General features: G+C 38.8%; 1 protein-coding gene across 5 annotated transcripts in view; it reads right to left on the bottom strand.

The window, feature by feature from the left end:
* LOC131070405 (protein PLASTID TRANSCRIPTIONALLY ACTIVE 10) overlaps window positions 1-24,314 on the bottom strand; it is a 335,025-nt gene that overhangs the window by 233,159 nt on the left and 77,552 nt on the right. For all 5 annotated transcript variants that reach the window (XR_009112318.2, XR_009112319.2, XR_009112320.2 and 2 more), the window contains exons 6-7: window positions 22,340-22,413; window positions 22,007-22,070 (exon numbers count right to left, since the gene is read on the bottom strand). Coding sequence is in view for 2 of the 5 variants with exons in the window: in XM_058005915.2 (XP_057861898.1) it covers window positions 22,007-22,070; window positions 22,340-22,413 (138 nt within the window). In the remaining 3 variants the exon portion in view is untranslated. The remainder of the gene's footprint in view (window positions 1-22,006; window positions 22,071-22,339; window positions 22,414-24,314) is intronic.

Here is a 24,314-nt window from a genome sequence, read left to right as displayed (position 1 = left end):
TCCCATAGCTGCTCCAAGACTCTTGTCTAACTCCACCAACTAGCTGGAAATGCTCAATATCATAAATAGGATTAGACTACACCAATTCTTTGAGCCTTTGATTACAATCAAAATTTTCATTCTTATCTTCAACTACTCCTTGGTAGTCCCTAGTCTCACACCCCACATCATCCACATGATGACATTGCTCAACACCAAAATCATGATCAGCACTGTGCACTAATAGATCTGATTTATGTTCAAGGACACCATCAAACCCTTCAATGTTAGGAGCCTTATAGACTTTTAAATTTGCTTCCACCTCATTGTCACTTTGATCAAACGAGAAGGCAGCCCCAAGATCAAGTGTAACATCACCATTGTTTGTTGATATAGAATCCTCATCAAGATCCATTTCATCATCCGGATCAAAGGGAAATTCATCCCACATGGTCTCCTCATCGTCCTTACCTTCCTTCACACCTGGATCCCAAATACTAAAAGGCTGATTACTTTGCTCAGTTAAAAAGTGTTCACCATAGCTCCAAGTATCATCCAACTTAGATCTTGAATCTTCTCTTGGTTTCCACACATTGTTATTTTCACAAAGTGCAATGCTAGAACTAAGGGATGTTCCATCTTCCCACTCAAAAAGTGGATTGTCATATGTTCTCACTATACCCATCTCAAACAATAGGTTATCAACAATTTGAAAAGTATTTCCTTTTTCCAACTTAGACCAACTATCTTGCTGTCCTAAATCTGAAAATTTCAATTTAGGACACTGCTCCAAGTCAAAGATTTTCAGAATTTGGTCAAGCTCTTTCTTCAAACTAGGAGTCTCAACACCATTATTTTGAAATGCAATTTTCGATTGGTACTCTAAATCTGCCCCTTGAATGTCATCATTTTGGTATATTTTAAACACAAAATAGGACAGCCTCTTGGTCATTAGGAACTTCATCATTAGCTGCCATATTTTCAGATTCATGACATGAATCTCCGTCCAACAATCTATTAACCTTTTCCTCTTGTTTAATATCTTCAATTTCCATCTGCTCTTCCTCTAGAAGCACATGAATGTATTCAACACTGTCACTAGCTCCATAAGGAACATTAAGAGATTCATCATGCACAACCTCAATTATTGTTTTTTCATCTTCTTCCGGCATTGGTCTCAAGGACAAATAATTGTCCAACTTCTGAACCCACGATCTATCAGAAGTCTTATCACTACCGTCAAAGTTGGCTAGAGTAACCTTTCCAAGGGCTTGTTGATAATCTAGTGGAGCATGAGGGCGATTATCATATCTTCCACCTCTTTTTATCTTTTGGTTCATAAACTGGTCAAAGGTGAGGATATTTCGGATCTCTGCAGGGAGAGAAGCATACTTCAAGTAACTATTCCTTATTTCATCCATTGTTGATATCTCAGTTTCAGCTTGAAGCACTTCCTTTGCTAGGAAGACAGGTTGCAAAGGCCTTGGTACTAACCCTCCAGGTGTTCCTCCATTGTTGTTAGCTTGGAGTCCATTAGTGGGTTGATTAAGAGTCCCACCATAATTTTGATTAAGTTTGGCCAGCAACTAGGACATCATGTTCATCATGGTTTCAAATTTTCTTTCCACTCTACAATAAGGACCCTCATTTTGTTCAGTTGTTCTCTCTGCCATACAATCAACCACTGTTTCTCAGCCACTCAAGGAGAACTCTGATCACTTGGAACACACAGGCTGGCAGGAAAACCAGCTCTGATACCACTGTAATGTCCCCGTTAAAGTTTTTCGATTTTTTTTACAAAGTTACATTCAACACAACACTTCTTAATGTTAGGAAATGAAAACCAAATGCTGTTGAAAGTAACCCTCCACTTTCTGATCACCGAGAGCCCAATCTGGGAGGGTGAGAGCATACAATGTCGAGGGGATCATTAGATGTCAATATCTAAAAATGATTACAATCTTCGGGCAGCAAGCCAGCCCCTTCCGCTTATACAACGGGGTATTAAAACAATGCAATCACTTGGCGGTAAACCAGCCAAGGACAAGTCAAAGAACTGAAGAATGCAATCACTCAACCGCTTATGCAACGGCAGGACAAGAAATGGAAATTAATATCAACTCCACCGCTTATTCAACGGGAGGAAAGTATTACAAACTCAAGATAGGCGGCCAAGCTAGCCTCTTCCACTTATGCAGTTGGAACCCAATAAGAAATCTGAAAGATAGTTGTCAGTACTACTAACTAGCTTTACAAATTCATTACAATAATTTCTGAATATAAGAAATATTACTAATCTAAGATAGGCGGCTAAGCCAGCCTCTTCCACTTATGCAGTGGGAGAGCAAAAAGCCAAAATACTGTTGTTAGTACTACTAACCAGTAATCAGCATTGCAATAAATATGAAATTTGATAATCAAGTGCTTATTATGAGCTGACAACTGCAACAACACCTCCAGTCATCACCTAACAACCCAATCTACTCACACTCTCAAAAACACACCCAGAATCCAACTTTCAAAAACCTGATATATATGACAACAGGCTGGAAATGCATAACCAGCAACACTAATCCACACCAAAAATCTCCTAACTCACTCAAAATCCACAACAAGCATTGAGTGGCCAAGTATGAACTGGAAAACAGCAGCAATATGACCCCAAACCAGTGAAACAGGACTCGTCCAAACTCGGCGAGTCCGAATACGAGTCGGGCCCAACGAGTCCCAGGGGCTCGAATCGGACTCGTCCGAGTCTAGCTCGCCAGACTCGCCGAGTTCGCAAGTTTGGTCCAAATACGAGTCGGGCCCAACGAGTCCCAGGGGCTCGGATCGGACTCGTCCGAGTCTAGCTCCCCAGACTCGTCGAGTTGGCAAGTTTGGCCCAAACTCGCCAAACTCGGCGAGTCCCGAGCCTTAGACTCGGCCAGCGTTAAGTTGGAAAAACACCAAAAAAAAACAATTTTAAATGCTTTTTCAAATCCATTTTTTTTGGTTAATTATCTCCTATCCCTAAAAGTGAACTTCATTTCATTCACTTGCAAAAATAGGAGGAGTAAAGTGAGTTGGGAAGAAAAACAAGGGTGCATAGAAAAAAAACCAGAAAGGAGAAAGCTCAAGTCTTCTTCAATTTGTCACATTGGAGCTGCATTGGGTTTGGATTTGGTGCATCAAGAGTTGGATAGGAAGAGTTTGCAGCTCATTTCAAGCTTGTTGTAAGAGGTAAGATTGTTTTTTTGAAGATTATTTTGTTTCTTGTATGCAAAAATTCCATTTTCTATTCATTTATTTTGAAAGTTTTACATTTTCTTTCAAAATCTTTTGTATGTTTGTATGTAACATGTAGTATGTAGTTGTAGTGTTGTACTATGTAGGGTTTGTAATTTTATTTTTTTTAAAGTAGGGTTTGACAAACCCTACTTTAGTTTTTTTGAATGTATGTATTAATTTTATTTTGTATTTGTAATGTTTTATTGCAGCAAACTTCACTTTATTATTTGCCTCAACTTCAAGTTTCACAAAACTATCCTAAAATGTCTACTTCAGCTTCTAGACCCTCCATTAGAAAGGACCCTGCTTGGAAATATCATGAGGATTTTCCAGGGCAAGGAAAGGGGCAAACAAAATGTATGTTTTGCAAAACATTATTCCATGGAGGTATATATAGGCTGAAATACCATATTGCTGGTGTGCGTGGACATGATGTCGAACCATGCCTAAAAGCAGTCCCTGAGGCCGTACATGAATGTTATGTAATGGTTGAGGAGATCGAAAGGAAAAAGAAACAAAAGGAGGATCGAGCAGCCATTGGGAGAGAGACAGTTTTTGGAAGAGGGACACAGTTAGGTTGTGTTGGAGGCCCTTCTTCCTTACCTCCATATCGTCCCACTCAGTTTGCTACTGCTGGTCCTTCCGTTTCTGCTTCTGCTTCTATAAGTGGCAGTACCACCGCCACTTCTCATGCTCCTACCACTAGTAGTTGTAATGGGAGTGCTACCATTGGACCTAGGATTCATAAATCTAGGTTGGATTCCTTCTTTGTGCCTCGCACTACTCCTGGGTCCCAACCGTCGCTTGAGGGCATGGGTTGGAACAAGGAGGTCCATGATGCTACTAAAATGGCAGTTGGGAGGTTTTGGAGCTACAGCTGTATTCCATTCTTTGTAGCCAGGTGAATGTTTTACTAACTTTTATGTTTGATAACTTTGATTGTTTTAATTTTTATACTTAACTTATCTCATTGAATTTTTATACTTAACTTATCTCATTGAGTTTCTTTGCGACAGGTCTCCTTATTGGCAACAAATGGTTGATGCCCTTACCATATGCGGGGCGGGGTTCAAAGCCCCTAGTGAGAGTGATTTGAGGGGACCTATTTTGTCTCAAATGGTGGATGATGTGAAGAAGGATTTAGATGAACAACGCCAGATATGGAGCACTAAAGGTTGCACCATCATGACTGATGGTTGGACGGATAGGAGAAATAGAACTCTCCTTAATTTTCTTGTTTCTTCCGCAGGTGATTGATTAATTTTAGTTTCATATAGTCTTTAATTTTTTATTTTTTATCTAATGGTTTATTGAATGATCATTGACCTAGCTTATTTTTTTTATTTCACGGGGGCACCGTTTTCATCAACTCCATTGATGCCTCCGCCCATTGCAAGAATGCCACCTACCTATGTGAGTGGATAGAGGAGGTGATTGAAGATGTGGGTGAGGAGAACGTGGTACAGGTGGTGACTGACAATGCAGCAAATTATGTTGTTGCGGATAAACTTTTGATTACAAACTAATTTTGTTTGCAAATTAATTACTATCTTGTAGTTTGTACCTCCATTAATTACAATTTACAATGAAACAAATTATGTTGCTGCAGGTAGACTATTGATGGAGAGGCACCCATCTATAGTTTGGACTCTATGTGCTGCTCATTGCATTGACCTCATGTTGGAGGATATTGGAAAAATCCCATGGGTCAAGAGATGTGTAGAAAGGGCAAGAAAAGTCTACAAATTTGTATATAATCATTCATGGGTGTTGGCTCTTATGAGCCAATACACAAAGCAAAAGGAGTTAGCTCGTCCAGGAATCACAAGATTTGCCACAAACTTCCTCACATTGCAGTCCATGCTTAGGTCTAAGTCTGCCTTGAGACGTATGATTGTTGGTGAGGACTGGTCTTCCTCATCCTATGCTACCACCCCTGCAGGGAAAGATATGGCAAACTGCATTTTTGATGAGCAAGGCTTTTGGGTCCCTTGTAATGAGATAGTAAAGGTAATTTTTTTATAAATTCTACAATTTAACTTCATGTTTTATAACTTATTATATGTATTCTTGTTGTCCTCATTTTTGTTTTCAAAAATGAAGGACCATTACATGAAATTTTTGTGAAAAAATGAAAAAAAAATTACTCTGTGGCACGCTTCTCGAGGCAAAATTTCGACTAATCCTTGGCCTGGCTTAATCCTTAGTCCATCCTCGAACTACGTTTCGAATTTCGACAAATTCTGGGTTCGTTTGCTATGTCTTTCCTTCAATTTCGAGTTTTAAAATCCCAACTGCAGGTGGAGAATTTTCTTCAAACGGCAAGTTTTAATGATATTCATTGTTTTGGTCTTTGTAGGGGAATTTTTGACTTATTACATGTGCACTTTTATTTAAAAAATGTTACTTGTAATTTGTTTTAAATTTCCCCTTTGTTGTTTTTATATTTTTTTATTGTTTTTTGGTATTTTTTAGTTAAAATAGGGATTTTTTGACTCAATTACAAGTAAACTTGCAGTTTGGTCAAAAAACCCCTACTTTAAAGGTTTTTGCATGTAATAGGGATTTTAACTCTCCATTACATATGTGCAAGCAAGTATAACTTGTTGTAGGGATTTTATTTCCCATTTACAAGTATTTAAAACTTGCAGTTTGCTCCAAAAAACCCGATTTTGCCTTGCAAGTGCATTTTTGACAATTTTTAAACTTGTCATTTGTCCAAAAAATCCCGATTTTGACTTGATAAGTGAAAAAGTAAAAAATAAAACTTGTCATTTGTCTTAAAAAACCCGATTTTGCTCGTAAAGTGCATTTTTGACATTTTAAACTTGCTATTTGGCAAAAAAATCCCGATTTTGCCTAACATGTTGAAAAAGTGAAATTTTAAACTTGTCATATCCTCCAAAAAACCCGATTTTCATTGTGTTATACATTTTAAACTTGCTATTTGTTCCAAAAAACCCGAATTGCAAGGAAAAACATGTTTTTTGAGGATTTTTAGCAAATTTTTGTGGAGATTTTTTGGGAGATAGAAGGCGTTTTCGATTCCTCCCTTTTTTTTTTTGCATTTTCAAACACCTTTCATGGAAATCTTTTGTCCAACTTGCAGGAAGAAGCATGGTAATGAAGAATGCCCTTACAATGGGACTAAAGTTGCATCCCTAGAAGAAGCTAGCAGACATATAATCCTAAGGCACCTTCCTGTGGACATGGCAGAAGTTGAGTATACAGAAGAACTAGTTTATTTTATGGCTTCTAGATGTCCTTGGCCACCTAGGCCTATGCAACCTGGAATGACTAATCCTTATTCTACAGCTGGGCCTGGTCAACCTTCCTCCACCAACTGATGGCTGGTAACAACCTAATCCTTATTATCAACCCTGGCCTAATCCATATGCTTCTCAACCTTGGCAACAACCTTGGAGGTCACAGCCCCAGTTTCCAGTTGCGCAATACCCACTGCGATTTCCATCTTATTCACCACCTCCAGTAGTAAACCCATATCAATCAGCACAACATAGCTCCTTCCACCGCCACAATCGGGTAATCAGCTACCTCAGTCAACACAACCACCAAAAGCCACACCTATGCCAACTCAACCAACCCCAAATCCTTACAATAAACCCACACACGGTGTATATAATAATGAGGTAGCTGGATATCCGCCTTATTCTGTCAACTCTGTTGAAATTGATGGAGTTCAATTATGATCACATAAAGCCACTCAAGGGCCTACCATCACTAAAATCAATGATTCATTAGAAGAACCAAAGGTAGAACAAGTGAAGGAACCTCCATACCCTAACTACCTGCAAACGAAACAAATACAAAAGGAAGTTCCAAAACTTGCATTTGATTTTGTAAACGAGTTATGTAATGTTAACATTAAAATTCCTTTGTTGCAGGATATCGTGGACATTCCAATATACACAAAGACAATTCGAGACTTGTGTACTTGTAAGCAGAAGAAGAAAATGAACCCAAAAATTGTTCAAGTTATCGAACAACTTGCTGACCTCATGCTTGGGAACCTAACAATTCCTAAGTATGCTGATCTAGGAAGTCCTATGATAAAGGTGCATATTGGTAATGTCATCATTCCTAATACCCTTGTTGATTTAGGGGCAGCAATTAATGTTATGAAAAATGAAACAAAAGACAAGTTGTCACTTAAGGGGCCTAGACCTACTCCCACAGTTCTCCAAATGGCCGACGGATCCTTGGTCAAACCAGAAGGTATGATAGAAGATGTAATTATTTCTACTGATTCATGGGTATACCTGGCTAACTTCATGATTTTGCAGCCAAAAAATTAAGCTAAGGGGATATCCCCTGATCTTGGGACAACCTTGGTTGGCTGCTGCAGATGCATTCATCAATTGTCGGTTAGGTAATATGGTAATTTCTAATGGGGAACAAACAAAGCAATTAACATTGTATCCTCCAGCACAACCCTTGTTGGAAACATAGGATCCAATGTGGGTTGATAGTGATTTAGATGGATCATTGCCAATTATGACAATTGAACAAACATTTGACACGAGGGACTGTTCTAAAGATGATATCCTTGTTAATTTTCTTCAAAATAGATATGCATCTAATAAAATTTTGGAAAGGAAGGTTCTTTTTCAAGGGTGAGTGATAATTGTCCTTTTGGTAATTTTCCAATGCTAGGTAGTTCACAATTTGTTCAACATTGCAACAATTGCTACCTCATAGTTGTGTAGAGTCCATTTTTGTCCTTTAGTGATACACCATCTACTTCACAAGTCTTAGCTCTTAATTCACCTACACAATTAAAAGGTGAAGACTCTTCGCACTGCACTTTAGTTAGGTATGAATCTTTCTAATGCACAGAAAGAGTGTATTGCTCAATTACATTCTTTGGATGAATTGTGTCAGGAGACTTTGTTTCATGCAGAGACAGTTCAAAAACAGCATGCCCTTTGGCATGATCGCTTCATTCGACAGAGGTCATTTCAGCCAGGTGATTGGGCACTCCTATATGACTCCCATTTTCACAATTTCAAAGGAAAGTTTCACACGCGGTGGCTCGGGCCCTATGAGATTGAGCTGATATATGATAATGGTGTTGTACATCTCTGTACTGTGGACACTGAAAGAAGAGTTATGCTCGTCAATGGACATCGCCTGAAACACTACAAACGACCTCTCTCAAAAGAAACTTTCTTTTGTGATGTGGCGAAGGAACTTACTATTGTTCCTTTTGGTCTCCTCAAAACTTAATGTTCCAAAAAAAAATGCAATAAAAGATCCAACAATGAAAACCGGGTTTCCAGCTTTGTTGGCCAATCGCCACTTGAAAACCAGATTTCCATCAGGTGGCGGTTGCGTAATAAACTTGGATGTGAAAACCGAGTTCCTGGCGCTTCCAGGCGACATTGGATTGAAAACCGAGACTTCAGCGACCCTATGTTGTTATCCAAAAAAAAAAACAAGCGACATCTGCACACGCCTCTACCCTGTCCTCCTGTCACTTTCTTACCAGGAGCTGTTTTCCGAGATGTGTTGCAGATGTTTGATGTTCGTCCGGCCAGCTCTGCTTTTCCTCTTCATTCTTTGTGACTTTTCCACGCCCTAGTCCTCTATGAGGTTCCTGTTTCCTCATTGCAGGTTATTCTTTATTGTGCCTTACCTCCTGTCCTCTTTGGGCCAGAAGCTTTTGTCACTTCCAACTTAGTGGTTTCCTGGGTGATCCTTCTCTTCCCGACGATCTTTCCACTTGGCAATTGCTTTCTTGGTGGTTTTTAGGTCGCAGTTCCCTTTGCCGTTTCAGTTTTCTACCGCTCACTGTGTCATCATTTCCTCCAATGCACTCACACGCTCCTACTGCTTGTTTGTGTCGATTATGTTATCTCCGCATGACCACCAACTCGTTTTTCTTTCTCATCGCCTTTCGATGTGTTTTTCCGTTTCATCATTCCTAGTGGACCTAACATTCTCCGTACTACTCCAGCTTGGCTGCTCGTCTGACGTCAGCACCGGTTTCTCACAACTCGTTCCCACGTGTATTTGTGGCCGCTCCCACGTTCTTGCTCCATACCATCCACAGTGTTTGGTGTTGGTATTTCTCGATTTTTCTTCTTTTCCTACTTATTTTGTTTAATATTCTTTTTGCTCATTTATGGTTGGTGATGTAACCCGAGGACAGATCACACGCCAGCTAGGGGGAGGGGAATGGTCCTATCCGAGGATGACACGGGTTACTAGTTTCATTTCATATCCACCTCGTATCATTTTAAACCCCAACATCGATCGTGTCTATTGAGTTGCCACAATAATTAACGGTACTTGTCCTTTGTCTTAGGCTTTTTTTACCCGTAAGTTGTTTTCTTTTACTGTGCAAGCCACTTTTCCCATTTTACTGCTTGTTTTGGTTACTAATTTCTGCAAACGGGTTTTGTCTGCATCCTATAGTCGTTTGAATAACCTCCTATACCATGGCGGGAGAACATCGTCACCGTTTTCAGCCTTTAACTATGGACGAATTGAGAATGCCAAAAGCTGCAAAAGCCTATAAGATTTTCAAACAAGCAAGATGGGATGTGTATTTCAAAAGGTTAAGGGGGTATGATGAGAAAATTGTGCGTGAATTTGCAACGACTTGCAGTAGGAAGGAAGCCACAATTTGTGGTTTAACCATTCCTTTTTCAATAGAAGTTGTGGCAGATGTTTCTGTGTTTCCACTCTCAAGAAAAAAATATTTTCTTGACCATTCCAAGCGCGCAACGGACCTCGAACCTTTGCGCAAGAAGTTTCTGGAAAGAGGGGAGTTTGTGAAAATAGTTACTCGGCAAGGTACGAAGCTTGACTCACTTCCACCGCCTTAGAAGACTATAGCAAAGTTTATCATCCAGTACATAACTTGCGAAGGTAGGTATGTATACATTTATGCTAAACAATTTCGGCTTATGCTTCATTTGAGATGGGGTATGCTTGTGAATATGCCTTTCTTTCTTTATTCCTCTCTAAATCAAATGCAAAAAGAAGTACAAAAAGGGCACGAAAACTCATTAGCTCACCATGGCCTTATCAAACTGTTAGTTGTAAGGGAATTAAAAAGGCTTTCTCCTCGATTGGGACTCACTTCTTGGTGATGATTCCCCAAACAATTCCGCTGAAGAAAATTCCCCTGCCATCAAGAACCCACCAAGTACTTCTGAAAATAAGGATTTTGTAGGTGCAGAGTCAAATAGGGAAAGTGACAATGAAAGCCTTTTAGTTGAGCCTAGTGAAGACAAAAGACACCTCTGATGATTCTCCCAAGAAGTGGGCATCAAAACAGGATACCAAGAAAACCCCAGTCTCATGTAACGAGCCAGTTAAAAAATCTTGTGTTACTCCTATGAGAAGTAAAATTGTCAAGACTTGCACAACAAGCTATGACACTAGGGGTAAACGGAAAATGCATAGCAGGACATCTTCAGTTGAAGCCTCTCCTGGTTGTTCTAAAAAACAAACCTCAACTGCTTCCAAAGATCAAGATAAATTATTGTTGTCCTCATTTTTGTTTTCAAAAATGAAGGACCATTACATGAAATTTTTGTGAAAAAATGAAAATTTTACTCTATGGCACGCTTCTTGAGGCAGAATTTTGACTATTCCTTGGACTAGCTTAATCCTCAATCCATCCTTGAACCACGTTTTGAATTTCGTCGCATTCTGGATTCATTTGCTATGTCTTTCCTTCAATTTCGGGTTTTTTCTCCCTGACTGCAAGTGGGAAATTTCTCTTGAATTGCAAATTTTAATGATTTCCATTGTTTTGGTCTTTGTAGGGAAATTTTTGCCTGATTACAAGTGCACTTTATTGAAAAATAAGAACTTGTAATTTGCTTTTTATTTCCCCTTTGATGCTTTTTGGCTTTTTAAGTTGAAATACGGATTTTTTGGATAAGTTACAAGTAAACTTGTAATTCTTTTCTAAAACCCCTACTTTAATGTCTTTTGCTTGTAATAGGGATTTTAAACCTCTATTACATATGTGCAAGTTATTAAAACTTCTTGTAGGTATTTTATTTTCCCTTTACAAGTAATTTGTAACTTGCACATCTCTCTCCAAAACCCGATTTTGCCTAGAATTGAAATAAAGTGACATTTTAAACTTGCTATTTTGCCCAAAAAACCCGATTTTCTCCATAAAGTGCAAATTGGAGAATTTTAAACTTGTAATTGCATTTTTAAAACCCGATTTTGCCTTGTTGATGGAAAAAGTGACATTTTAAACTTGCAGTTGGATTTTTAAAACCCGATTTTGCCTTGTTGAGAGAAAAGTAACATTTTAGACTTGTTCTTTTCTAAAAACTCGACCAGCAATATTAAAGGATTTTATTGAAGATTTCCAACGATTTTTGTGGAGAAGTTCAAGGAAGAGGAAGGCGTTTTGGATTCCTTGCCATTTTCATGCATTTTCCAACTCTCTTCATGCCATTTGGAAGACATTATCGCTGGTTTTATGGGGTTTTTAATACAAATGCAGAAGCATATGGATTTCAGAGAATTGATCATCAAAATGAGACCCACCTTTATTTAAATAGTACAGGAGTATTTACAAGAATAGAAAGTTTCTAATAAGAAACTGCTGATAAGATCGTAAAAGATCTTACTAAAAAAAAATATACACTATTGAGCATTAATACTAAAAATAACAATATTTTAATATTCTAATACCCTCCCTTAATGCTCAATCTATTAACTACACCTATAGACCCCCTGAATTTTACAAATTTATCAAGACCAAGGGGCTCGGTGAAGATGTCTGCTGGCTGCTCCGAGGTAGGAACATACAACAACTGGATGGATCCGTCTTCAACCAGCTGTCAAATATAGTGACAATGAGTTTCCACATGCTTGGTTCTTTCATGGAAGACTGGATTCTTGGTGAGTTTGAGCACTCCTTGATTATCACAGAACAAGGGAGTTGGACCTGCCTGGGAGACATGCATATCCGCAAGCATTCGTCGAAGCCAAACCGCCTCACAAGATGCCTTAACTGCTCCCTGATACTCTGCTTCTGTCGAGGAGAGAGCCACTGCCTGCTGCTTCTTACTCGTCCATGTGACAGCACCAGATCCCAAACTAAACACATACCGTGTTGTAGATTTACGGTCATCAACCGAACCTGCCCAATCAAAATCTGTGTAGCCACTGAGTGTAGGATCAGAACTCCGAATGTACAGAAGTCCATAATCAGGAGTGCCACTCACATAATGCAGCACACGCTTCGCTGCTATCCAATGATCAGCCTTGGGAGCTGTCATGAAGCGTGAAATGTAGCTCACTGAAAAACTGATGTCAGGTCTCGTGGCAGTAAGATAGATGAGACTACCCACTAGTTGCCTGAACAAAGATTCATCCACAACTGGTGAAGATGACTGAGCTGAAAGTTTGAGCCCGGGTTCCATAGGAGTAATGGCAGGTTTGCAATCCTGCATTCTGAACTTGTCCAGAAGACTTCTGGCATACTTGGACTGAGAGAGAAAGATACTGTTCTCAGTCTGCCAAACTTCAACTCCTAAGCAGTAATGTAGAAGTCCCAAATCTGTCATATCAAAGGTGCGGCACAAATCCTGTTTGATCCCAGTGATCAAATGTGTTGAACTGCCAATAATGATTAAGTCATCCACATAGACAACCACAAACAAAACATCATTACTAGTATGCTTGATATACAGGTTTGCATCAGATGGACTCCGCTGAAAACCATGATCTGTCAGGTACTTATCAATTTTCATGTACCAAGCCCGAGGAGCTTGTTTCAGACCATAGAGTGCTTTGACTAGTCTACAGACCTTCTGTTCTTGACCAGCAACCTTGAAGCCTGGGGGTTGCGTCATGTAGACTTCTTCCTGTAAGTCACCATTCAAAAAGGCACTCTTGACGTCCATCTGATGGACTTTCCAACTGAACTGGGCTGCCAAGGCAAGAACAAGCCGTATGGTACTCATTTTGGCTATAGGAGCAAAAGTCTCCTCGTAGTCAATGCCTTATTTCTGTGAGAACCCACGAGCAACAAGACGAGCCTTATACTTGTCTAAGGTTCCATCAGCTTTGTATTTTACTTTGTACACTCATTTGCAGCTAATGGGCTTCTTCCCTGAAGGAAGATCAGAAAGGGCCCAAGTGTGATTCTTCTGAAGACTCTGGAACTCGGCTTCCATAGCCTGTTCCCACTCAGGTATACCTTTAGCCTCTGAATATGTCTAAGGCTCAAAAACACTATGTATGTTAGCCATGAGAGCAAAATTGACTGTATGTTGCTGTTTGCTCTTATTACGGGAGGTTCTACCCTCAATGAGCTCAGTATCCCTGAGATCACCAATGGTCTTGGCCCACCATTTAGGCCGGAGAGTAGAAGTGCTAACATCTGGAGGAGCTGGAAGAGGCTCAGGAGCAGGAACAGGAGCAGCAGGAGGAGGATTATTCTCCGGAGGGAACTCAGGTAGTGCATCATCGAAAATAGATTCTGCATCATCCCTCCCATCAGGCGAACCTAATGGAATAAGAACATTGTGAGGCTGATCCTCAGAACACTGCTCAGAAGAAGGGGGCTGAAAGAATCCTCTGTCTTCATCAAATACAACATCACGACTGAAGATAAGACGTTCAGTGTCTATATCGATCAGTCTGTAGGCATTATGGTGATCATTGTATCCTGTCATCATGAGTTTCTGACTTTTGGAATCCAACTTGGAGCGCTTAGCATCTGGAATCCAAACATAGGCAACAGAGCCAAAAACCTTCAGGTGGCTGATCTTAGGTTTCCGACCAGACCAAACCTCTTCTGGAGTCTTCCCCTTAATAGCCTGAGTAGGGGAACGGTTAAGGAGGTAGACAGCAGTAAACACTGCTTCAGCCCAATACTTATTCGGAACACTCCTGTGTTGTAACATAGAGCGAGCCATCCCAACAACTGTACGATTGCGACACTCGACAACACTATTTTGCTGAGGAGTGTAGGGTGTAGTCAATTGGCGTTTGATGCCATGGGTATCACAGAAGTTGGAGAATGCAGAAGAACAAAATTCCCCCCCGTTATCTGTCCTAAGAGTAATGATGCTACATCCAGACTCTTTTTCAACGAAGGACTCAAACTTCTGAAAGATACTAAATACATCTGATTTGTGTTTAAGAAAGTACACCCACATCTTTCTACTAAAATCATCTACAATAAGCAAAAAGTATTTGCAACCAGTAACAGAAGATGTATTCATAGGACCACAAATATCAGCATGAAGTAATTGAAGTACCTTAGATGTGCGCCAAGACTTTCCATGTGTGAATGAAGTCCGATGCTATTTGCCAACTTGACAGGCGCCACATACTCCAAGATGCTGAGTCTGAATATCAGGTAACCCTGAAACAAGTCCCTCCCAAGATAATTGAGAGAGATACTGAATGTTGAGATGTCCATATCTCTGATGCCACAAAGTGCTGAGAGGAGAAACACGAGCTGCCAGAGCCACTTCAAGAGAATCACCAGTGTCAAGAAGCCTATATAGGCCATGATCCTCTAGACCAACAGCAACAGTAAGACGAGTCTCCCGATCAATGATGGAACACTTGTGAGCACTGAACACCACATCTAGCTGAGGAGAATTCCTCATAATCTGACTGACACATTCAAGAACATAGTACACATTCAGGAAGATGAGATTCCTGCCACCAGACTGTATCTGAACAGTGCTTCTGCCAACAACTATATACTCCTCACCTCCGCCAAATACAACGGAATCACTGAAAGATGAGAAGTCTGTAAACCAGTCACGCCGATGAGGAAAGTGACGTGATGCACCAGAGTCGATGTACCAAGCAGAAGACCTGGCATGATCTGAAGACCTCTTAGCCATAAAGGCATAAAAGGCAGACTCCTTCTGCTCGGAATGTTCAGCAACATGCGCCTTCTGGTGTGACCCTCCCTGCTTCTTTTGTTCAGAAGCGAGCCTCTGACGGCAATCTTTCTTCATATGGCCGTACTTGTGACAGTAATTGCACTGCACATTCTTCTTCTTAGCACCATCCTGTGTCTGAGAAGAGCCTTTCTGCTGAGAAGACTGAGAGGACTGAAATTTGCCTTCATCCTTGTGAAAGGATTGGGCTGTGAAGGCATTTTCTGAGGAGGCTAACGTAGTACCACTACCAAACTATTGTTTCCAACGATCCTGCTGTAGAAGTTTGGTGCACAATTCTGAAAACTTCAGGTCAACATTAGTTGAAGTAATATTGAGGGTACAAAGTCATCAAACTTATCTTGATCTGTACCAGGTGTACCAGGACTGAGCTCTTTTCCCAAAACAAGCTGGTCAAGACGCCTATATTCAAAAATGGTCAACATACGCTGTTTCCAAATGTTGTCATTGTTGCCATTAAAGCATTGACTGCCTTCTAACATCAAATTGGTGAGAGAAGCCATTTGCACGTTTCCCAATGTACTGAAAAATGACAAGAAGAGAGGTACAACAACAATAGACACGGATTTCAAGATGAGTCTCGACTAATGCAGAAAAACGGATAGGAGCCTTGAAGATGAGAGAAAACCTAGAAGGAATCTGAAAACCAAATTCAAATCCGTTGGCTCGAAAATCGAGGCACGAAAAACGATGCACCCAGAAAAATCGGGCAACTACCCAGATTAGGTTTCGAAAAACCCACCAAGAATCTGCAAGAAAAATTTATTTTCGATGAAAACTTGAAAGTAAACACCTTAATCGAAAAAATCAGAGGGTTGTGGAAGCCATGATATGCCCAGAAAATTTGCAGACAGAAGAAACTTGGCACAGGGAAGAAAAACGGGAGTCGCGCCACCAGTAGAGATGTCCACACGGGTAGCAGGTCACGCGCAGAAAAAAGGCTGCAGATCGCGACAAGGTTGCAGGTCGCGTCGCCGAGGGTGCAGGTCGCGTCGCGCTGAGTGTGCAGGTCGCGTCGCGGTTTCAGGTCGCGTCGCGCTGAGGGTGCAAGCACAGAGCCACAAACGGTGGCACGATTAGTCTTGCAGGTCGCGCACAGAGCCACGACCGCCGCCGAACAGAAGACAACCTTCCTTTAAAAAATTCACAGGAGCTAGGAAAAAAAAAACCTTAGATGAGTTTCTTTTTTTTTTAACTGGAATAATTTTCGAAAACTTCCACTAATTGGAAATTAGAATTAAAAAATTTCCAAAAAAAATTTTCCTAAAGCTCTGATACCATAATACAAATGCAGAAGCATATGGATTTCAAAGAATTGATCATCAACATGAGACCCACCTTTATTTAAATAGTACAGGAGTATTTACAAGAATAGCAAGTTTCTAATAAGAAACTGCTGATAAGATCGTAGAAGATCTTACTAAAAAAAAATATACACTATTGAGCATTAATACTAAAAATAACAATATTTTAATATTCTAATAGTTTTAACAGCAAAAATGTTTTTTGCCAAAACCACGATTTTATTTCCCAAGTTGCCACGTTTTCATCTCTCCTTTAGACGTTTTTGCTTATTATGCTAAGGCGTTGGGGTTTGATGGAGGATTGATCACTTCTTGTGCCATTAAGTTTGTATTTGGTGGCACGTTTTGCTGCCCAAGGCGTTTTGGTAAAACGTGGCTAGGGTTTTGGAATGTGGTTAATTTCTTTTTAAGAGTTCTCCTTCCTTCTTTCAAAGATTGATCATCTTTTTGAAGAGGCATTTTCAGTTTGAAGCAAGGTTTGATTTCTTTTCTTTCTTTGTTTCATTTTCTTGTTTTCTTGTTTTCTTGTCTTCTTGCTTTTCCTTCCTGGTTGTAAATTTGTATATGATTATTTTGCCCCAAAAATCGGTTTTGTGAGAGAGATTTTCCCCTTGCAAGGCAACTTGTGAATTGCATTGTCCTTCCCCATTTTCCCTCTTTACTTGTATTCGGGATTTTAAATCCCGATTGCAAGTTGGATGAAAATAATTGTTCTTCCCTTACGGTTAAAGGAATTTAACCATCTTTGGTTGAAATTCCAAATTGCAAAGATGAAAAATACCCATTCTTTCAAAATCGGGTTTTTAGAACCGGATTACATGTTGAAAGTTCTTCCCATTTTCTTGAAGACGATCTTCCCAAAATCTTTTCATTTTCACTCATATTTATTTCCATCATCCGTACATACCATTTCATCCACTCATTTCACACCTTCATTCATTTTCCCTATTTAAAGTCAAACTCCGGTCAGCCATCCAAAACCCAAAATTGGTCCAAAATGCACTCAAAAAACACTTGAAAATGAGTTCTAAAAGTCCAATTACAAGTGCAAACTTGTAGTTACCCATTATACATATGAAGTTGCATGTTTTTTCTCCACAATTGCAAGTTAATGCTCTTGTTTTTCCCACACATGTAATGCAACTTCCAAAACCCGAAATTCACTTGTGAGCCCATTTTTGCATCAATTTATCTCTTCCCTTATCAGTCCGGTTTGCACACACGATCTACCAAATCAATGGATTAAGGCATGGGCCTTATTTTGCAAGAAGATTTCAAGAATGAAGGATGATACAAAGAAGAGATACAACAACAATTCATGGTTGAGAGCATAGAATGCTTTCAAGACAAAGATGGTCATGACGTGAAAAGAGGAAGGCAGCCCTTTCCCTCTTGAAAAGCTAGTACTACCACAAGCAAGAAGATAAGGATGCAAGTTCCCGTTCCAATTCAAGATGTCTTTACCAATCCAAAATACTTCAAGTTCTAGCATCCTGAAGCGACATGAAGATCATCACAGACAAAGGATGATGCAGTTAGAGTCGTGTCTTTAGACACATGGAATAGTTTTAGTTATGCATTTGTAATTTCGTTTTGACAAGTTACATGTAAAAAAATTACCAGTTAACTTATTACTTGCACTTTTGTAATCACATGTAAAGCAACTACAAGTTGTGCTCAAGTAGTTGGAATAAGTCTTAGTTAGTTATTGAAGTCTTAGTTAGTTATTGAATAAGTCTTGGTGGTTGAGAGAATCTCTCAAGTTAGTTAGGATCCTCTCACCTTTTTCTCAAGGCTCCTCTTCTATAAATACTTGAGGGGTCTATTGTAATTTTTATCTTTTGGGAAAGCAAGCAAAAACTCTGCCAAATTTACAGCAAAGAATTCTTTGAGCTTTCATGTGTAAATTCAAGAATTGAAAGGAATAGAAGAAAATTGCCCAAGCTTTGAGTCTTTGTGCTACATACTTGAGTTTGTGTTCTATATTATCTTTCTTGCAAGTGTTTCTTAAAGAGCTTAATCACATCTGATTTGCACTCTTTGTGCTGCAAGTAGTTGAGGTTAATATAGATTAAAATAAATATTTTGTTGAGAAAAGTTGCAAGTCTTTGTGCTTTCACTTGTTCTTAGGAGAATTTAGGAATAGATTTTGTGAGAAATAGCTGTAAGTCTTTGAGCTTATACTACTTCCCATTGTTTTAAGTAGAAAAAAATAAGATATTCCAGTCTTTGAGCTGTTATAATTTGTTCTTTATAGCATTAGTATAAAAAAGGGTAGATAGGAATTCACATAATCAAGTCTTTGAGCTTGATATTGTTATCCCGTCCCGAAGGAAGTGACAGAAGTTTTTACGCTTTCAGGAAACTTCATTTCCTTTCTCACATTTCATTTTGAAAGTGGTTACTGTCGTTTATATCAAATCGCTATCATTTTCTGTGAAGAAAAAAGGATATTGTCTTTCTTGAAAGAAGAAGAAAGATTGCTGTCCCATCCTATTTTATTTTCAAAGTTGTAGTTAGATAGAGGGAGCCTTCCCTTAATTAGGAGAGTTTTACTCACACGCTGTGGTTGAAACCACAATTTTGTATATTTCCCCAAGTGTACAAAATTTTCAACCAACAGTTATCACCTAATAAGCAATCACCCACTGCTACAACAGGACAATTAGAAAATTTGGCAAATGTAGCTAGTGATGTTCTGAGTTCTAAACAATTAAAAGAAGTGGCAGACTATCAAATCCTAGCTGTTGTATATCACAAAACAAAAAGGTCAACAAATACTTCTAGGGAGCTCCGAAGAAGTAATAGAAGAAAGACTAAAGAAGCAATTGTGACTACAGATGAAAATGAAAATAGAAGTGAACAAGGGACCCAACTTCCTCAGCTCAATTTTCTATCTCTTGGGGAAATGTTGGTAGCTACACAGGCAAGACAAATAATGCAAACCTTGAATGAACCTGTACAGGGTATGTAAGAAGAATTTGAGGCAAATGGGGAAGATGTACAGGATGACCCTAACATTTCATTTTTCCAAGATAATCTAATGAATACAGACATTGTCAATATAGCACACTCTACAGAACATAGGACCACTGAAGTGTCACTTGGAATGGCAAGACATAGGTTGAATATAACAGTTGACAGTGAACAGGTACATGTGGAACCACCTTCCATTGAAAACCCAGCAAAGGAAGAAGACAATCCCGTGTTGACGAGTGGGGAAATTTGTGATTTACAAAACTTGGTGACTAAATTGACTGAAGAAAATCCTCTACCCAAAAAAGAAGAGATACAAGATTTACACAACTTAGTAGCCAAGTTAAAAGAAGAAAATCAAGCCCTACAAGATTCATTGGCTAAAGTGACAGAGGAAAATAAAGTTCTTCAACAACAAGTCCATGATGCATGTTATCTTGATTCTTCACAGACAGAGGAGATTCGACAACTCAAGGCAGCACTTGAATAGGCAGAGAGCTCTAGTGCATCTCACATAACCATTCATGAGCATAAAGAGCAGCTGCAAGCAGCATACCAGTCATGGGTCAAGGAAGTCACTAATACAATGCAGAAATTAGCCCCTTCCCCTCCTGGTTTGTACTTTACCTAATTTTGCATGAGGACATGCAAAACACTAAGCTGGTGGGAAATGATAGGGGTGAAATATGTCTTTATTTTATCCTTTATTTTGCCCATAAACATGGCCACTTTGTAGTATTTTGTGTTGCTTCTGTCACCATTTGTTAATGAGCTAAGGATATTTTATAAAATATAAAGGAAAGATAAAAATCGATGAATATATCAAAAACTTTGATCGTTTATTAACTATTCTTGTGATTTTGGTAGTAGGGGATACTTAGTGGATGGCATGTGGAAAGGGTCTGCATTGGTGGCATGGAGATGAGAACGTTTTGAAGTCCTTTTTGTCATTTTGTCTAAATTTGGTACCGAATTGTTAAACTAGTAATGAGTTGTACTCTGTCGTTTTGAATAAAGGCAAAACTGTAACAGAGACTATGGCCATTCTTGATTAACTTTTAAGGTTGTTGGCCGCAGGCCAAAACAACCAGAGACTTTATACACTTTTATCTACGCGATGGCTATAGTTTAATCGGTCTATAATGTCTATAAATATGTAAGCCGAAGACTCAGTTTTATATATAGATGAATAATAATATACTGGAGTAGACTTCTGTGATTTCTGGATATTGTGCTTTTGGTTGTATGAACATTGTGGAGTAGTTCACGGTTGTAAGCTTCATCACCAATAATCGGAGAAGGCAGGGCCGACTTCATCGATTATCTAGTGATTACTGCAGTAGTATTATATTGTGTGGTAATGAACGTTTTGGTTATGTATTCATTTTGCTATGATGAATCTGGTTAGTAGTTTACTGTCAATTACATATAAGTTTCATTCCTGTGTGTTGATACATAAGTTCCAATTCCATGTGTTGTATTAATCGGAGTAACTAGTGTGACTAATGTGAACTTCATTTCAATTTTGTTCTTTTAATTATATTTTGTTCTCTGAATAAATAGATAATGTTAATTACTGCCCATTGTTAATTGGTTTACACTGCAGACTGTTTTGACTCAGGGTCCTGTCACAGATCTAACAGGAGGTGTGGAAGCCAGAATTCAGAGTAAACATAGATTAGGTAGCACTGCATACATCCCCACTTAGCTTGCTATCTTCATCCCTTAGGCAAACAGCCACAGTACCTTTCAAAAGCCTATGACCACCAGATTGACACACTTGGGTACAAACTGAGGAAACTGAAATAACAGTAATTTAAGTCAAACATTAAGAGCGATTCTGGACAACAGTTTTACCCAACAGACACAATTTTGAAATGGATTTTGGGTTCGTTTAGGTTCGTTAGTACAAAAAACATGTCAAATTCATATATATATATATATATATATATATATATGAATTATGAATTTATAAAAAAGATTAAGTATAACAGAGTTGCTACTATTAAGCATGTGTGAAATGAAAACTCCTTTGACCAATCACAACTGCAATGCCTTGTTGACTGCTGAGAACCCGCAGCAAACCAAGACGCAAACCCAGCTCGAACCGGAACCCAACTCGAACCTAGACCCACATCCAGGCTGCAGGTGCCAAACCCGGTAACTCAGCAAAAAACCATTGACATCATATACATTTTCAAACATGTAGAATAGGAAACTGTTATATTGACCATCTTGTGGTCATAAATTGATGCAGGAATGCTGTATAAACCTTCAGTAAGCCAAAAGTATTGAGCAATAACCACATTAAACTAATATCAATAACTATGTCATTCATACCTCCCTCCATAAAATAAAAAAATACAGGAACCTACTTTCAAATTCAAATATAGGCAATGTACAACATTACATAGTATATAAAATGCTTTCATTCAAGATTCAGGACATGCTAAATTTAGACAAGAGACGGATTTATTTTATCGAATGAGAAAAACTGGAACAGAGATTGCCTTAACTCTGCAAGTAGCACAGTGGGTAATAACTTACGCTCAGTTCTTCAGCAGTTGTATTATTGTGTCCAAAAATGGGAGGAAATTCAAACTTGTTGAAACTGCAGCAAAACAAAGCCAACAATTTTATCACAACCACTGACAATGGGCATCCTTGAAAGATTAAAACAAAAAACAAAAAGAAAGATTGTCCAGGGAAAAAATCTGTTAGTGAATTCTTTAGAATCGTGATAGAGTCGAATATAACAAAATATTCAACTTTGCATATCTGATGAAAACATAGTTCAATAAGCTCTAGATCAGCAAAAGAGCCACTTCTCTGGCAGATTTACAACACTAAGCAACAGATAAATTAGGTGACTGCACCCACATAAGATGATCAATATTTGGATTGACAAATCGCAATTCAATAGGAAATCGATACCGAAATGGATCCCTTTTAGCCTGCACAAACAAAGAAACACTTCAGAAAAAAGTATAAAAATGTATAATACAACAGCTATCAAATATGCACTACAAATTAAATAAAAAACATTGCATTTGAATCTTTTATGTAAATAGAAGAAAAAAAAATACCTTAAAGCACAATATTGTCAATCACAAACATTAAAAAAGATGTCTGGTACTCTTAAGTTCCTGGCACAGAATGTATGGTTTCACAAAAACATACCCTAGGAAAATTGGATTCAAATTGATATACTAGGAAGTAATGTATATGTCCAAGATAAACCACAGATGTATAGCTGTTGATGCAAAAAAATTCAGACAATTGCTCATAAATATATGGAAACGAGATCCCATATGTTGAGAGACAGAAAAACAGGACACAATCAGGAAAAAACAAACAGTTGAAGAATGTCTGCACTTGACGGGTTCAACTACAATTAAATTCGTCATGATGGGTCAATGCACAGTTGGCAGGTTCAGCCACAGTTGAACACATCTCATATAGGACAAAATGGCAGAAATGAAAGATCATCCAGGGTTATAAAATGGTTTTCTTTCTTCATCAATGCATGGAAGACCTAAATTCCTTCTCAATAAACTCGTGTAAACTTTCTTAGCATAAGAATTCACTGGGATATGTGTTAGTAGCTTATTGTTCTTAGTAGTTCTTTCTCTTGAACATAAAACATATGAAGAGTGGGAAGAGATAGCCAAGCACTTATCACTACCCAATATAGTGTAGGTCAATCTTTTGACCAAGTCAAAAATTCAGTACACCAAACAAAAAATGAAAAAGAATGGAAGACAGAATATAAAGATTCGTTAACAAAAGCATGCAAGAGTAATCTTCGACATATTGAAGAACTGGTGATTAAAGAAGAATTGATTAAGGAACCAAGCCAAAAACTCCTAGGCCAAAGGTGTACAAGAGAGAACCTTAACGCAATTCACGTGTATGGAATTTTAAAGCAAGACAAGTTGAAAATTCTCAGATAGCCAACAATGCAGGAGAAGCACCAAAGCTTTGAGAAACAAAATCTACTTCAATTCACTAGTAATGTATAGAAGGGTCCAATTAAGCAATGCAAGACTTGCGAAACAATATGGGCTGCGCACAATCGAGATGATAGAACGTATTGGCTTCAGCCCTTCCCAGCCATCTTAAAGGGTATTGCCATTGATTACTATATCAAAATTGGCCTAGCCTTTCAGCACATGTCGGAAAGATTGAAGAAAGCTTTGAAGCGGAGTTCAAGCAACTACAGGATGATAATGAAATTTTAGCTGAAATATACAATACAAAGCAAGAGAAACACGAGAATGTCAAAGCCTATCCTCTAGGCTCCAGGAACTCCTAGTAAAGTAAGAAAAGAAGCCAACAAAAATGTTGAAGAAGAGATGGTTCATCGAAAGTCTCATTCATTCACTATGGGAAAAGATGAAGGTAATACCACACTCTTCCTCCATAGAATCCTACAATCATCAATGGATATAGAGAGTCAAGAAAAATTCTCCTCCCATGAAAAAAGAAAAACAAAGGGAGATGAAAGTTGAGAGGACAATAGCAAGAATGAATATAGAACATACAAGCCTTGAAGAGAGATATGTGCAAATGATGAAGGAATTAAAGGTACCAAAAATTAACAAAATTATATTAACCATGGAACTCTAGTGAACAAACTACAGCGGTGAAGGGTGTAATGTCCCCATTTTGAGCGTGCATCAAAGTTAATGGATCTAGCCTATCACTGGGTCCTTGTAGGCTAATACTGGTGATTAGAGGACCCTGTTGTGGAGTTTTTTGGCTCTCCAGAGGACAGTTGTTGGTGATTTCATCTCCATACCCTTCATATGTTCTGAGGCATTGATATCCAGAGGTCTTTGGTTTGGTTTTGAGG

The sequence above is a fragment of the Cryptomeria japonica genome, chromosome 3, assembly GCF_030272615.1.
Source record: "Cryptomeria japonica chromosome 3, Sugi_1.0, whole genome shotgun sequence".
In the NCBI taxonomy this organism is placed as follows: Eukaryota; Viridiplantae; Streptophyta; class Pinopsida; order Cupressales; family Cupressaceae; genus Cryptomeria; species Cryptomeria japonica.
This window is presented reverse-complemented; position numbering and strand designations above follow the sequence as displayed.